This window comes from Prionailurus viverrinus, chromosome B1 (assembly GCF_022837055.1).
Source record: "Prionailurus viverrinus isolate Anna chromosome B1, UM_Priviv_1.0, whole genome shotgun sequence".
Lineage (NCBI taxonomy): Eukaryota > Metazoa > Chordata > Mammalia > Carnivora > Felidae > Prionailurus > Prionailurus viverrinus.
In genome coordinates this window covers 175,124,173-175,142,048 of record NC_062564.1, presented here as the reverse complement: position 1 = coordinate 175,142,048, position 17,876 = coordinate 175,124,173, and the positions used below count along the sequence as shown (strand labels likewise).

Here is a 17,876-nt window from a genome sequence, read left to right as displayed (position 1 = left end):
TGTTAGTCCCCCTGTTAAGAGCTGAAATATTACCTCTGAACACAAGAAGAAGCTTCAGCTGAGAAGAGAGCAAAGTCTAAAGATTTCTTTCTCTACCTTGGTTCATTCATTTATTCAATAAATAGGGTTTAAAAATACACATGTTTTCTATGTGCTAGGAAGCAACACCTCGGGACTCAGTCCTTATGGGGCTTACCATCTTGCAACAGAGTTTAGGTTAGGAATTTAGTTGGGACTTTGATTTACCAGGACTTTAATTCTCTCGCCTGCCAGTATGAGATGACACTCTGGATACTGCAGTGATAAGCAGTAGAGGTAGTTCAAAAGTGGACCAAGGTCAGAAGCCAAACCACAATTCACATTCCAATGGGTAAACGAGGCTTGAAGTTTAGGGTTAAGTACTAGTCAACAGGAGGAAAGGATGAAGGTGCCCACGGATTAAGGAGAAATCTTTCCAGGGATTCTATAAAGCAGACAAACTTGTCTTGGATAGCACAGATTTGTCGTGGAGTTTCATTATGTTCCTTCCTTGTTGCTACTAGATAAGACTGAAAAGTAATTGGAACACCAGATGCTAGAGAAGCTAACATTTTTACTAGCTTAAGCCAGTGGTTCATGCACCTGGAGGGCCTGCGAAAACACAGACTGCTCGGCCGTACCCCCAGAGTTTCTGACCAGTAGGTCTGGGATGGGACGTGAGAATTTGCAGGCCTAGTCAGTCCCCAGGTGTTGCCAAGGCTACTTGTCTGAGGACCACACTGCAAGAACCGCAAGCTTAAGCAGACATTTAGAGGAGCTTGGAAGTATGGTTCCACAAGGCAGGATAGACGGCATCACTAGGTTTAAGAACTTTTTAAAATTTTTTTAATGTTTATTATTCATTTTTGAGAGACAGAGAGAGAGAGCATGTGAAGGGGAGAGGCAGAGAGAGAGAGAGAGAGGGAGTGACAGAATTTGAAGCAGGCTCCAGGCTCTGAGCTGTCGGGATGCAGCACAACACAGGACTCGAACTCACGAACTGCAAGATCATGACCTGAGCCGGAGTGGACGTTCAACCAACTGAGGCCCTTCCAAAGGACCCAGGCGCCTCAAGAGTTTTTAATCCTTGTTGTTTTTCTCATTACAAAGTAATAATGTGTACACAAATTCTTAATAAAAAAGCAGTAAATTCAGGGGTGCCTGGATGGCTCAGTTGGTGGAGCATGCAACTCTTGATCTCAAGGTTGTGAGTTCGAGCCCCATGTTGGGTATAGAGATCACTACAAAATATAAATAAACTTTTAAAAAAAACCAGGAAGTTCATAAAACAATCTAAGTAAATTTAAAGCCACCCAAAGATAATAATTGATAATACTTCTGTGCATTCTTATAAAACCTTTCTTACATGTATATGTATGTTTGTATATACATATACACAATCTTCTCTTGTATATATATGTAATATATATATAACATTAGAATCATCTTATACATACTGTTTTGTAACTTCCCTTTTCACTTAATAATATATTATAAACATCTTCTACAATTCAGCAATTGCACTACTAGGTATTTACCCAAAGGATACAAAAGTACTGATTCGAAGGGATATATGCACCCCAACGTTTATAGTAGCACCATCAAAAATAGCCAAATTATGGAAGAGCCCAAGTGTCCATCGACCGATGAATGGATAAAGAATACGTGGTACATATATACAATGGAATATTCCTCAGTCATAAAAAAGAATGAAATCTTCCCATTTGCAATGATGTGGATGGAGCTAGAAAGTATTATGCTAAGTGAAATAAGTCAGTCAGAGAAAGACAAATACCATATGATTTCACTCAAAAGTGGAACTGAAGAAACAAAACAGATGAACATAGGGGGAAAAAGAAAAAAGAGAGGCATATCAGAAAACAGACTCTTAACTGTAGAGAACAAACCGGGGTTATTGGAGGGGAGGGGGGATGGGGGGATGCATTAAATGGGTGATGGGCATTAAGGAGGGCTCTTGTGATAAGCACTGGGTGTTATGTAAGTGATGAATCACTAAATTCTACACATGAAACTAACATTACCCTGTATGTTAACTAACTGGAATTTAAACAAAAACTTGAAAAAGAAAAAATAACCTTTTTACATCAATACAGTTCTAGAATATGACTTGCTGCATCCTTTGAACAGAGGTCCCAGAGTTTATTTAAATGTTCCCATGGGCAGGACACTTAGGTTGTTATGCCAATTCTTTCCTGTTAAAATAGTATCAGCATAAATATTCTGGTAAGTCTTTATATGTACAACCTTAATTATCTTCTAAAGACAATTTTGCAGAAGAAACATTGCCAAGATGAAAGTTATATAGATTTTTAAGGCTTTTAATACGTTCTGCCTGAATCAAATATTTCAGTGAAATATTGTATCAATTTATACCCCTGTCAAGGCTATGTGGGTATCTTCTCACACCTTTTTTTTTTAATGTTTATTATTTATTTTTGAGAGAGAGAGACAGAGTGAAAGCAGGGAAGGGCAGAGAGAGAGACATAGAATCTGAAGCAGGCTCCAAGCTCTGAGCTATCAGCACAGAACTCAAAGCAAGCCTCAAACTCATGAACCGAACTGTGAAATCATGACCTGAGCCAAAGTTGGACACTTAACCAACTGAGCCACCCAGGCGCCCCTCACACCTTCACATAACACTGAGCATGTTTTTCTTTGGGAATTTCATAAGGAGAAAATTGTGTCCTGTTTACATTTTGAATTGTTTTTAGTTATACTGGGGTCCACGGTAGCATTGCATTCAATGATTTCCTACTTGCATTTGTAGCTGTGTTAATCTGGGGCTTAGAATCATATACTGTTTACTCTTCACAAGGCAATTTTTTGTTTGGGAGTTTACATGTTTGATATTTCACAGAGTGCAGCATGTCATTTTTCTTTGTCATGAACAAAAAACGTCAGAATAGAACAACTTTTGCTGTATCATGTAAACTTTGGGAAAATAAATTTGTGACAAAATTCTGTATGTTGAATTTGCCTAATATGATATGCAATCTCAATTCTCAGTATATGAATTTATTATGATTACAATATAAACGATCCGATTTTACTTATTAAATAATCCATGGGGAAAAAAGTATCTGCCGTGATTAAAAGAAAACAACTGATGGAACAATGTACCTGGTGTCTATTTATTATTTATCAAGTAGCTACAGGATGTGAATACGACAGAATGAATTTTCTTGGTGATACACTAACCTGAACTTTTTTGTGGATACACAGGGACTATTAGGAGAAAAATATGGGAACATCCGAATCCCCGGAGAAGTCGAAGCCTCGGAGTTTGAAATGATCTTGGATGCTGCCATAGAGGCAAAGCTGGAGACGAAGCTCCTGGAAGAGTGGTACTGTCGCGATGAGAACTCGGTGCCAGCGGCTTATTACCTCAGACCTAAGTCAGAAATGCTGCAAAGCAATAAAAATGCAGTGAGTTATCTTTCTCTCCAAAGTATACATGTGTCCATTACTCTCCACTGTTCATCATCCAGAGATGCTTCCCTCCACAGAAAAGGCACAGTAGACAAAAAATTATTCTGCCCTGGACCCTACATTCTTTTGAACAACATAATCCAAAGCTAAGAAACTTTCCCATTTTTTTAAGTTTATTTTATTTGAGAGAGAGAGAGAAAAAGAGAATCCCAAGCAGGCTCCATACTGTCAGTGCAGAGCCTGACACAGGGATCGAACCCACAAACTGTGAGATCATAACTGGGCCGAAAGCAACAGTTGGATGCTTAATGGACTGAGCCACTCAGGCACCCTGAAACTTTCCAATTTTTACTTACCTTTCCTTTTTGGCCTCTCAGATTTTCCTCCTGGGGTTCTTTCTCAAGTATACCTTCAGAAGTTCCATTAATGGAGGTCTCTTAGTGATAAACTCTGTTCATCTGAAAATATTTTTACTTTTCCCATTTTGCCATAATGTGCCTATGTTATTCTGAATGATATATGTCATACATCCTCTATGTGTGAATTTATGTATTCTATCTGTTCTGGAAAATTCTCGGCTATCATCTTATCAAATAATGTTTTTCCTCTATTTCCTCTGTTCTTTCTGTTTTACTCTATAATTGGATTTACACTGGACCACTTCAGTCTAGCTTCCATGTCTCTTGATTCTCTTTTATATTATCAATTCCCTTAGCTCTCCATGCTGCTTTCCAGATTATTTTAGGTCTTTTCCAACTCAGTAATTTTTTTCTTCAGCTGTGTCCACTCTGTTCATGCATAAAATTTTCAAGTTCAACAGTTGTATTTTCGATTTGTGGAAGTTTCTTTGGGGGGGGTGTCTTTTTAAAGTCTGCCCAGCTATTATAGTCTCTCATTGATTAATTCAGTAACTGTCCTTAAACATTTCATACATAACTTATATTCTTGTATATCGTGTAAAATCTTCAAGTGAGGTTGATTCATGATGCAAACAGTTATCATTGTCTCCTCTCCAGTTTGGCTCCTAAATGTATCTACTATGTGTCCCCTGAAACAGAATAAAGGAGGAAGAGAAAATGGATGGGCCTATTCCTTATTAAGGATTCCTAGACAGATTGAAAAGAAGGCATGGTGGTGCCCAGCTGGCTCAGTCAGTAAAGCATGCAACTCTTGATCTCAGGGTCATGAGTTCAAGCCCCGCATTAGGTGTGGGGCCTACATAATTAAAAAAACACATTGTTTTCAATTTAAAGAAGGCATAGATATCCATCCCTCTTCCGAAGAGAACATCCTTGATATATTTGGTGCTCAGGCATCTCTGAGAGGACGACAGCCCTGGCTTAGTGACAATTCTTCATTCAAGAACCGTATGTATTTGTCATCCTGGTATTTAACATAAAGCATTTTCTCCATGCAATATGGAATCATGTCAGGATCCTTCATTTTCTTCGTCCCCCTCCATGCACTATTCAAAGTAATTATCTGCAAGATTCTTGCTTCTATGGATGGGAGTATTAGGGCATATCCAAGCCATTCCTCAGTTAAATATATATGCCAGGAGGATATGTAGTTGCTGGTAAATGTAGATATCAAAAGACATAACACCTCAGGAAACCAGGTTTACATAGTGGTTTGGGAGCACTTGCTCATATGTTACTATTTAATTCGCTTTAGATGCTCCTTTGTCATTTGATTTTAAGATCCTCCAGGGGAACTTAAGTTATTCTGTAAACCCCACCCATGCAGGAATTTCTGCATAAATTTTTGTTAAATTAATGAAGGTGTGAATAAGATTATCACCAAGACTCTATAAATGTTACTTGTTTGGTAGTCAGTCCTCCCATTAGATTGCCTAGAGAATCATAAAAACAAACGAAGAAGAAACAACTAAAGACGAATGGAAACATATGAGAACCTCTCTTTTAACTTTCGGTTCTCTTTAGAGGATATTGAAGAGATCAGTTTTTTATGAAATTTGTATCAAAACCCAAGAGACACTTGCTGCCTAATCTGCTAGCAGTGCACCATACCCATGAGTTCTCCTGAGGACTGGCCCACTAGCCTCACCTTGAGCTCAGGGAAAATTTTGTTAAAACCAAGTTCTGCACACCCTGCCGCTGCCTGGCCCACAGCTGCCACCATGCCATGCCCAGGCATGTACCCTCAGCCACCCTCTAGCACCAGACCCAGATGTGCCTCGCCGTCACCACACCCCCCACCCAGCCTCCCATCCCTGGTCACCCTGCGGCACAGCCCCCGACTGCCTTAGCACTTCAAGGATCTGACGTAAGTCCAGGGGCCCAGCACGAATTTTGCTAATACTGACGCCCCATCCCAAGTTCCCTGGCGGGCACACCCCCTCAGAGATGGCCTATCTGGTTTCCACTAACACCACAGAGAGAAAGAACAGCCCACAACAGGCAGAGAGTCAGTACAGATGACTGCACTGAAAGAAAAAGTGACTCAGACACCACAACAGGGCATAAGCGACACACACAGGATACTCTTCTGAAGGTCCAGGTTCTGGTAAACAGGAGACACTCCACTGCAGGGCACTCCAGGACCTCTTCTTGTAGTCACTACTTTCAAGAATAGAAGACACAGGTGACTTGCTTAATACAGAGAAACAGACACAAAGAGACAGACAAAATGAGGAGGCAGAGAAATTTATCCCAAGTGAAAGAAGAGAACAAGGCCACAGCCAGAGATCTAAGTGAAATAGACATAAGTAATCTGACTAATAGAGAATTTAAAGCGATGATCATAAGGATACTCACTGGACTTGAGAGAAGAGTGGAGGACATGAGTGAAACCCATAACACAGAGATAAAGAATAACATAGCAGAGATAAAGGGCTCAATAAACAAAATAAGAAACACACTTGATGGAATGAACAGCAGGCTGGAAGAAACAGAGGAATGAATTAGTGACCTAGATGACAGAGCAATGGAAAGTAATAAAGCTGAACAAAAGAAAGAAAAAAAGAATTATGCAAAACAAGAAGAGACTTAGGGAACTAGTCCCAGAAGAAGAAGAGAGAAAGGGGATAGAAACTTTATTTGCAGGAATAATAGCTGAAAACTCCCCTATTCTGGAGAAGAAAATAGATCCAGATCCAGTAGGCACAGAGAACTCCCATCAAAATCAACAACAGCAGACCCACACCAAGATATATTGTAATTAAATTGATAAAATCTAGTGATAAAAAAAATTTTTTTTTAGCAGCAAGACCAAAGAAGTCAGTTACTTACAAGGGAAAACCCATAAGTCTAGCAGGAGGTTTTTCAATAGGAACTTTGCAAGCCAGAAGGGAGTGGCATGATATATTCAAAGTGCTGAATGGGAAAAACCTGCAGCCAAGAATACTCTATCCAGAAAGGTTATCATTCAGAATGAGGGAAGAGACAATTTCCCAGACAAATAAAAATTAAGGACTTCATAACCACTAACCCAGGTCTGTAAGAAATAGTAAAGGGGTCTCTTTAAGTGGGAAGGAAAGACTAAAAGTGACAGAGCAGTAAAAGTGAATATTTCCATAAAAAAATCAATCAAGGAATTCACAAAAAAATGGGTATCAAATATAATAACATATACCTAAAACATGGGGAAGAGAAGAGAAAAGAATGTGTTCAAACTTAAATGATGATCAACTTAATATAGACTGCTATATGCAGAAGAGGTTATATACAAACCTAATGGTAACCACAAATCAAAAATTACTAATAAATATGCAAGGAATAAAGAGAAAGGAATCCAAATTGGCAAACATAATAGAAGACAAGAAAGGATCATAGAAAATCTTCAGAAACAACCATAAAACAAGTAATAAAATTGCAATAAATATATACTGTCAGTAATTGCTTTGAATGTAAATGGACTAAATGCTCCAATCAAAAGACATAGAGTGACAGAATGGATAAAAAGACAAGACACATCTGTATGTTGCCTACAAGAGATTCACTTTAGACCTAAATCACCTGCAGACTCAAAGTGAGAGAATGGAGAAATGCTTATCATGCAAACAAATATCAAAAGAAAGCCAGACTAGCAATACTTACATTGGACAAAACAGACTTTAAAAAAAAGACTGTAACAAGAGTCAAAGGTCACCATGTAATAATAAAGAGGACAATCCAACGAGAAGATATAACAATTGTAAATACTTATGCACCCAACATAGAGGCACCCAAATACACAAAACAGTTAATAACAAACATAAAGGAACTAACAAATAATACAATAATAGTAGGGGACTTTAATAACCCATTTACATCAATAGATCATCTAAACAGAAAATCAAAAAGGAAACAATGGCTTTGAATGGATTTAACAGATATATTAAGAACATCCCATTCTAAAACAGCAGAATACACATGTTTTCAAGTGCACATGGAACATTCTCCAGAACAGATCATATATTAGCCCACAAAACAAACCTCAAAAAATACAAGAAGATCAAAGTCATACCATGCAACTTTTCTGACCACAATGCTATAAAACTAGAAGTCAACCACAAGAAAAAATTTGGAAAGACCACAAATACATGGAGGTTAAATAACATGCTAGTAAATAATGAATGGTTCAGTCAAGAAATCAAAGAGGAAGTAAAAAAATATATGGAGACAAATGAAAATGAAAACATAATGATCCAAAACCTTTGGTATGCAGTAAAGGCAGTTCTAAGAGGGAAGTTTATAGCAATACAGGCATACCTCAAGAAGCAAAAAAAAAAAATCTCAAATAAACAACCTAACCTTACACCTGAAGGAGCTAGAAAAAGAACAACAAATGAAACCTAAAACCAGCATAAGGAAGGAAATAATAAAGATTAGAGCAGAAATAAATGATATAAAAACCAAAACAAATAAACACACACACACACACACACACACACACACACACACACACAAGAAGCTGGTTCTTTGAAAAAAAATCAATAAAATTGATAAACCTGTATCCAAACTTATCAAGGAAAAAGAAAAAGGACTCAAATAAATAAAATCACAAATGAGAGAGAAATAACTGACACTACAGAAATACAATTATAAGAGAATATTATGAAAAAATAGATGCCAACAAATCGAACAACCTAAAAGAAATGGATAAATTCCTAGAAGCATATAAACTATGAAAACTGAAACAAGAACTAGAAAATTTGAAGATACTGATAACCAGAAAATAAATTAAATCAATAATCAAAAATCTCCCAACAAACAAAAGTCCAGGGCCAGAAGTCTTCACAAAGGATTTCTACCAAACATATAAAGAAGAGGTTAATACCTATTCTTCTCAAACTATCCCAAAAAATAGAAATGGAACGAAAACTTCCATATTCATCCTATCAGGCCAGCATTATCCTGATACCAAAAGCAGATAAAGACACCATTTAAAACTGTAAGCCAATATCCCTGATGAACAAAGATGCAAAAATCCTCAATAAAATATTAGCAAAGTGAATTCAATAATACATTTAAAAAATCATTCACCACATTCAAGTGGGATTTATTCCTGGGTTGCAAGGGTGGTTCAATACTCATAAATCAATCAGTGTGATATATCACATTAACAAGAGAAAGGATAAGAACTATATGATCATTTCAGTAAACACACAAAAAGCATTTGACAAAGTGCAACATCCATTCATGATAACAAAGTAGGCTTAGAGGGAAAATACCTCAACATAATATTAAGTCTATATATGAAAAACCCACAGCTAATATCCTCAGTGAGGGACAAACTGAGATCCTTTCCCCTAAGATCAGGAACAAGACAAGGATATCCATTCCCACTACTTTTATTCAACATAGTACTGGAAGTCCTAGCCATACGAATCAGAGAACAAAAAGAAATAAAAGGCATCCAAATCTGTAAGGAAGAAGTAAGACTTTCACTATTTGCAGATGACATGATACTATATTTGGAAAACTTGAAAGACTCCACCAAAACCCTGCTAGAACTGATACACAAATTCAGTAAAGTTACAGGATACAAAATCAATGTAGAAAAATCTGTTGCATTTCTATATACCAATTATGAGACAGCAGAAAGAGAAATTAAGAAAACAATCCCATTTACAACTTCATCAAAAATAATAAGATACCTAAAAATAAATCTAACCAAAGAGGTGAAAGACCTGTACTCTGAAAACTATAAATAACCAATGAAAGAAACTGAATATGACACAAAGAAAAGACATTCCATACTGATGGATTAGAAGAACAAATATTGTTAAAATGTCTACACTACCCAAAGCAATCTACACATTTAATGCAATCCCTATCAAAATGCCAACAGCATTTTTCACAAAACTAGAACAAACAATTCTAAAATTTGTATGGAACCACAAAAGACCCCCAATAACCAAATCAACCTTGAAAAAGAAAAGCAAAGCTAGAGGCATCACAATTCTGGACTTCAAGTTATATTACAAAGCTGTAGTGATCAAAACAGTATGGTACTGGCACAAAAACAGACCCATGGATCAATTGAACAGAACAGAAACCCCAGATATAAACCTACAATGATATGGTTAATTTTCAACAACTATATGGTTAATTTTCAACAAAGCAGGAAAGAATATCCAGTGGGAAAAGGACAGTCTCTTCAACAAATTATGTTGGGAAAACTGGACAGCAACGTGCAAAAGAAAGAAACTGGACCCCTTTTTTTGGCACCATACACAAAAATAAATTCAAAATGGATTAAAGACCTAACTTGAGAACTGAAACCATAAAAATCCTAGAACATAGCACAGATAGTAATTTCTCTGACACTGGCTATACCAAATTTTCTAGATAGGTCCCCTGAGGTGAGGTAAACAAAAGGAAAAACAAACTATTGGGACTCTATCAAAACAAAAAGCTTCTACACAGGGAAGGAAACAATCAACAAAACTAATAGGTGACCTACTGAATGGGAGAAGATATTTGCAAATGACTTATCCAATAAAGGGCTGGTATCCAAAGTATATAAAGAACTTATAAAACTCAACCCCCAGAAAACAAGTAATCTAGTTAAGTAATGGGCAGAAGACCTGCACAGACATTTTTCTGAAGAAGACATCCAGATGGCCAATAGACACATGAAAAGATGCTCGACATCATGGATCATCAGGGAAATACAAATCAAAACCAATATGAGATATTCACACCTGTTAGTGTTAATGGTTAAAATCACCAACACAAGAAACAGCAGTTGTTGTCGGTTAAAAGAGAAGGGAAACTTCATATGCTGTTGGTGGGAATGCAAACTGGTGCAGCCACTGTGGAATACAGTGTGGAGGTTCCTCATAAAGTTAAAAATAGAACCACTCTACTATCCAGCAATCGCATTACTGGGTATTTACCCAAAGAATACAAAAACATGAATTTGGAGGGATACATGCATCCCTATGTTTACTGAAGCATTATTTATAATAGCCAAACTATGGAAGTAGCCCAAGTGTCTATTGATTGATGAATGGATAAAGAAGTTGGACAGTGGAATACTACTCAGCCATAAAAATGGAATATATGCAATGGAATATTACTCAGCCATAAAAAATGAAATCTTGCCTCTAGCAACAACATGGCTAGAGGTAGAGAGTATAATGTTAAGTGAAGTCAGAGAAATACAAAATACCATAATATTTTACTCACGTGGAATTTAGGAAGAAACACAAATGAGCAAAGGGAAAAAGAGAGGGTGGGAAGGAGGGGGAAAGACAGGGAGGGAGGGAAGGTGGGAGAGAGAGGAAGAGTGAGAGAGAGAGAGAGAGAGAGAGAGAGAGAAAGAGAAACCAAGAAACAGACTCTTAACTATAGAGAACAAACTGATGATTACCAGAAGGGAGGTGGGTAGGGGGATGGGTTAAATAGATGATGGGGATTAAGGAATGCACTTGTGATGAGCACCAGGTGATGTATGGAAGTGTTGAATCACTCTACCATACGTGTAAAACTAATATAACACTGTGTTAACTCAATATAATTAAAACAAATATGTAAAAAAGAAAAAAGGAAATACCTGTTATAATAAGAAAGCGCAACAAACAAATTCTGTGTGATTCGGGTAAATTCACACATAACATGGACATCATTTCTAACTTTCAGGGTTATAGGGGGATTCAATGAGATATGGCCCGTTAGGCACCTAGCATAATATCGGCACATAGCGGGCCTTCAAATAATAGTGCTTTTCTTGCACTTAAATAGTGACTTATCTTTCGATGATTTTAAGACTAATATCTCCCTTTTACAATTCCATAGATGCAGCCTTCTGCCAAAGCCAACAATGAGAAGACCTGGCAAGAGATATCAGATGAGATCAAGAAGATATTCAAGGCTGCTGTAAAACTGTTACATGAAAAGGGGAAAATGAAATATAGCCAAGCTAAGAGGTACCTGTTCTCAGGTAACTGTCACACATCTTTGGTAAACTAAAGAAGTGATCAGTAAGAGATGTGTTCATGGCTTCCCTTTTATGGGTCTACGAATTTCATTTCATTTACTGCCTGATGAAATCTAACTTTTCTAAATGTTTCCTTCTCCTGGAGAGGCAAGTGTTCTTTTCTTTTAACCCACAGACAGGCCTTTACTTAACTTGATGACTTCTCCAGAAAATGTGATTTTAAAAGAAGTCAGAGGAGGCTGCAGAGAATAGAGCAAACTCTGCCAGTGTTCTCAGTTCATTCATTCATTCTGTTCATTGATTCATGCACTCACTCCCTCACTCAGCAAACATTGAAAGCCTGCTATGTGCCAGGCACTGAGGATACAACAATGAATAAGAAGGCAGATCCGTCTCTCCTGGAACTTATTTTTTTTAGTGTGGGAAAATAAACGACAGGCAAGTTATCAAATAAATGAACAGGATCATTTTGGAAAGGATACATAGGATGAATAAACAAGACACAGTAACGGGGTCTGGTTAAGGAAGTCGCCTTTTAGTTTTGTTGAACGATGTGGGGGTTCAGATGTCGACAGAGTGGGCAGTAAGGAAAGGACTTTGAGCTGAATGATGGGATTCAGAGCCAGCTGTACTCTAAGAGAATTCCGGGCAGAGGGATTACCAGATTCAAGATCCCTGAGAGAGGAATGTGCTTAGTAAGTTCCGGGAGCAGGAAAAAGGTAAAGGTAGCCGGGCCTGGGGAGGCAGAGGTGAAGCATAATAAGAACCTTATGCTTTCTTCTGGGTAAGCAGGTAAGCCATTAGAGGTTGAGAAATAAAAAAGGCGGTGGCAGGATCTCATTTAACTTTAAAATAAAATAAAAATCTAAAATGAAAACCTTAAAATAAAAATGAGCAGAGACCCACTTGTCAGCCTTTCTCAGCCACAGAAAGGAGGCTTTATTTTTAAAAAAAAAAATTTTTTAACATTTATTGATTATTAAGGGACAGAGACAGAGCATGAGCAGGGGAGGGGCAGAGAAAGAGGGAGACAACAGAATCCGAAGCAGGCTCCAGGCTCCGAGCTGTCAGCACAGAGCCCGACGCGGGGCTTGAACATGCGAACCGTGAGATCATGACCTGAGCTGAAGTTGGACGCTTAACCGACTGAGCCACCCAGGCGCCCCAGGAGACTTTATTTTTAAAGGATGCGCAGGAAGCCACAGATCTGAAGGAATATGTCAGCTGTAGTTTCCAGGGGACAAACACAACTGGGTAAAAATAATCAGAATAGAACATTTATTTTTAAAACTGATAATGAAGAATTATTGAGGAAAAAGCAACGGCAGATGCATTTGCAGGTTGGTTTTGTGAATGATGTGACAAAGAATCTATGAAAACCTAAAAGGCACTTGAAACCATTCTCTCTGTATACGTGTATTTCAAGCTTAGGGAAATTATAAGTATTTTTGAGAAATGCATTCTCTGGAAGCTATCAAAAATTAGGTCTGATTTTAGGTCTCTCTGAAAATATTTAAATTGGCCAGAATAAGTACTATCTTTAGAATACACAGATTGACAAATATCCTTGTTCCTCTGGGATCTTTTTGATCCGATTTTGAGGCTCCAGTTCGTCATGTTTATCAAGAACAAAACCTGGTCCTAAAAATGTGCTGTAATGGGAGAAAATGCCCAGACCAAAAGCTTTCCTATTCATGATGTAAGAAATGCCAATTTGGGGAAGGCTTCCTCTTATTTAGGATCATACAGTTCAAGTATTTCACCAGCAAAAACTGTCCCCTAATTTTCTCTAGAGAACTCTGTCCATGTGGCCAACCATAGGAAGATGAATAACTTCATATTCATACTATGTAGTACAAACACTCCTTGTGGACTGTTCTCTGCTTGGAGTACATCTCTTAAAGATATGCATGCTTCTAACAATTTTACTTGTTTTACATTTCAAGCTCATTTTAAGACCATGTCTACACAAATAAGAATGGCCGGGGAAGTGTCGGTTTTTTGAAGGGGATATAGTAGATTAACATTTTCAGAAATGTTGGAATATGAATACTTGGCAGCATCTGGGAAGGTGAACTCTTTATATCTGAATGTAATTTTTCACACTCCCACTTTCTCCTTCATAAAATAACAGCAGAGGAACAGAGATAAACTAGACCCCAACACAGTGTCCAACTATGAACGTTAAAACTGAGTGGTCTCAGGGACAGTAGTTTTGGGGATTTATATCTCATGAATGACAGTTGCCAGGGCTGGAACTCTCCTAACGTTATCTTTATCAGGTGCTGTGGCCAGTTAAACTTTAGGATATTTAGAAAAATGCAAAGACAGAAAACAAATATGGTGTTCTGGGAAGAATTTTCTGGGGAAATTTATAATATTTGTAGGCAAATAAATATCAGTAATTATTAATAAAAGTCCCCCCAAATCACAAGAATACACTTGGTTTCTAGAAATACATCTATGGAGTTTTCTTTGTCTCACGTGACTCACTTATTCAGGTATATTTAGTAAGTCTATACCATCAACCAGGCATTCTTATGTACAGCCTCTTTTCTCCCCCCTGAGCCAAGCTTAGATGGGTTCTACCAACTTGGTTTGTCTCTATCTCTTCTTACAATCTCTTTATAATCAACACTCCTGATTGAAACATTCTTTCCATAGGAATGATAACAATGTCAGGTTACAGTTGATTTGTTTTCTGGGCCTCAGAGGTAACAGTGCATATCTCTGGTTATCATCTGTTAGGTATACGTGCTATAGGTTGACATCTCCTTCCTCCTCATGACACACAGAAGGTAGCACCTGGTTGATCCAGGGTGCCCCCCGGCATGTTACACAGATGGCCGGAAAAGAGGAGCCAAGGCTCCTTCTGTAGGTTTCTTACAGCCTCCCTCATCTACATTACAGTAAGTTCTTACTCCCATAAAAAGAAGAGTAGATGTAGATTGTATAAGGTCCTTTAACAGGCCTCGTTAACCAACTTGCTTGATCAAAACCCTTTGTATTATGTACTGAGGACCATAGCACAGCTCACTCCACACTGCTGGCTATAAACATATCTTTTTTACTTGAGTCATCGCTTCTGATTGATTGTATCATTACTGAAAAAATTATCATGAGAGTTCCACAAAAAGGCACCACTTAAAAATACAGTTCCCGACTTCCTTCATAGTTACTGTATAGAATACATGTATGTTCTGGGTTTTGTTTGATGTTGGAGTTGTGGCCAGCAAGCACATTGAAATGTTTTGTTTCTTTTTTTTTTTTTTAAGTTTACTTATTTTGAAAGAGAGAGAAAGCATGAGTGGGAGAGGGACAGAGGGAGAATCCCAAGCAGTCTCCACACTGTCAATGCAGAGCCTGATGCAGGGCTCAAACTCATGAACTGTGAGAGATCATGACCTGAGCCAAAGTCAGGTGCTTAATCGACTGAGCCACCAAGGCATCCCAGAATATTGCCAGTTTCTGGCCGCCCACACCCTGCATATTCATGGCCCACCCCAAACCCCAATTCTTCCATCAGATCATAGCCTGGTAGTCACCTCCTTAAGGAAGGCTTCCCTGACTCTCTAAGTAGGGTAGCCCTCCTAATGGTTTGCTCTTATTGTACCATATTATTCTCCTTCACAAGACTCAAAAAGTCATAAAACATTTCTTTGTGGGATTCAATGATTCAAGTCCACCAACCTCTACTAGACTGTAAACGCCATAATGGCTTTTTCTCTCAGCATTGTCTATTTTCTCTCAGCACTGTATCCTGAGCAGCTAGCAGCACACCTGGCACATAGTAGACACTCAGTTAAGACCAACTGGATGAAGGAAAGCAGAGGAGGGTGGGGAGGGAGCCAGTTTTAAAAGATTACTTGCCTCAAAGTTCATTGCCATTGGTTTAATTATTTCATTTCTTTTTATTTGTCCTCCCTAAAATCATGCACAAGTGATGTTTTTGTTACTAATGCTCCAGTTTTAAATGTTGCTATGGGGCCTCAGTGATTTATAATGTGTATTTACTTGTAAGCATATTGTAAGCCATAACCCGGTTTATTTTCAAATAAATAAATGTACACACTAAGTCCCTTTTCTGTACCTGCTCCAATGGACATAATGGAAGTTACAGTGATATGGGTTAATTCATATTGATCAATTATATGCTGAACATGCTCTTATACTAGTATTTACACATACCTGTCTGGGGTACAGTGCACCCCAAACACAATGGTGAAGCCACATTGTAAAGGAGACACTGACAAGCAAAAAGGAAACTGGATGTGTCATTTGGCCTCTTCCTCATTCCTGCCTGGCTCCAGCAGGTCCCTGCTCTTCGCTATTAGAACCCCTGAGGTCAGAGAAGCTGAACAGGAACTTAGAAGAATCAACCATAAACTTGGTACCCTTTCTTTTTCATGCTTATGTTCAACTTCTCTGGGAAGGCAATTAAATAATTGTAAGCAAAACCCACAGTGTCCCGGTTTCCTGGCTGGTTTGGTTTTTTTTTTCCCCAGGTTTATTTATTTACTTATTTTTGAGAGAGAGAGAGAGAGAGAGAGAGGGCACATGCACATGTGTGTGCATGCAAGGGGGAGGGGCAAAGAGCTGAAGCAGGCTCCACACTGCCAGCGCAGAACCCGATGCAGGGCTTGAACTCCCTAGGTGCCCCTAGGTTCCCAGCTGTTTAGGAAAAGGCAGATAGGAAATTAAGGAGTCAAGAGAGTAATCTACAGACAACTCTGCTCCACACTGCAAGCTAAACAGTCTCCCCCAGCGACTAGAGAGGTAAGTACTGGGGGTGCAGGCCCACCGCTGCTTTGCTCTAGACAATAAACCCCGTGCCATGTTTTCTTTCAGCGATAGAGGACGAGTTTGACTTTGCTCTAGGAAAGCAAACTCCAGCATTCCTAAAGAAGTGTGTCTGCTACATTCGGAAAATTGCTAACATCGAACGTTTTGTGAAAATCCCAGAGATGGGAAAGTACATGGATATAACTGGAGCAGAACCAAGGATTATGCGGGACGCAGAAGCCCAAGAGAAGCTGATAAAACTCAGGGATGAATTTATTCCTACTATTGTTGCGTCATCTAATCTGAGAGTGTACACGTCGGTTACTCATTGCGACATGAAACTGGGATATTCCCAAGAAATAGAAAATCATTACATAGAAGGACTCGGTAAGCAATTTTATGAGGACATGATCGATATAATTCAGGCAACCGTTCAACAGAATTTTGACACCGAAACTGACACGCTCTACGATGAAATCCTCCAGCATTCGTCATTATGTAAGACATACGCCTCCTTCTATGAGTACAAATGTGAGTCTCTCAACATAGTGCATAAATATGTTCTTCCGAGCAAAACTGGGCACATCAACCCTCTCGTCATTTACGGCGGACCATGTACCGGGAAGACCCTCCTGCTGGCTGAGGTGGCAAAGAAGGTAAAAGCCTATTCTTTCACCTGCTTGTTTGTAACAATCTTTTACTTTGCAGAGAAGATAAGTTGATCACGGTCATTTCCATTTTCTGTGAATTTTTATTCGTCTTTGTGGAATGGATACTTCAGTGTCTCTCTTATGCTGGTGTAACAGTCAGAGTGAAAGAATAAGGCATATCGGGTGCAGTTAGACAACAGCTTCATTTTTTTCTCTCTTTGGTCAAACTCATGTTGTGGGGCTCATTCCCATTTGGATGGAAACCAGGGCAGATCTCACAGCTCCTGTCACTTCTATCACCACAGACAAGCCCTCCAGTCACTCTGGACACTGAGTCATTCTCAGTTCAGAAATTAAATATGTCCAGTCTAAGGTGATAATTAAAACTTGAGTTTATATTTCTCTCCCGCAGCTGGGGCTCACTGGTAAGCATGGCACCTGCTGTGGGAAGTGGGGATGTGATTGTCTTCTCCTTCTTTCACCACATAGTACTTCCTCCCCTCCATCCCTAACCTCAAGCACTAGACCCTTGTAGGGCTGTGACTCCTATAGGGTTGCGGCTTCGGGGATATAAGAAAGGTAAGGTGG

At 38.7% G+C, this 17,876-nt stretch overlaps 1 protein-coding gene across 1 annotated transcript in view; it reads left to right on the top strand.

The window, feature by feature from the left end:
* Nucleotides 1-17,876, top strand: part of NWD2 (NACHT and WD repeat domain containing 2) — a 182,036-nt gene that overhangs the window by 156,162 nt on the left and 7,998 nt on the right. The window contains exons 4-6 of the mRNA XM_047856983.1: nucleotides 3,262-3,465; nucleotides 11,715-11,859; nucleotides 16,705-17,294. Coding sequence (XP_047712939.1) covers nucleotides 3,262-3,465; nucleotides 11,715-11,859; nucleotides 16,705-17,294 — 939 coding nt within the window. The remainder of the gene's footprint in view (nucleotides 1-3,261; nucleotides 3,466-11,714; nucleotides 11,860-16,704; nucleotides 17,295-17,876) is intronic.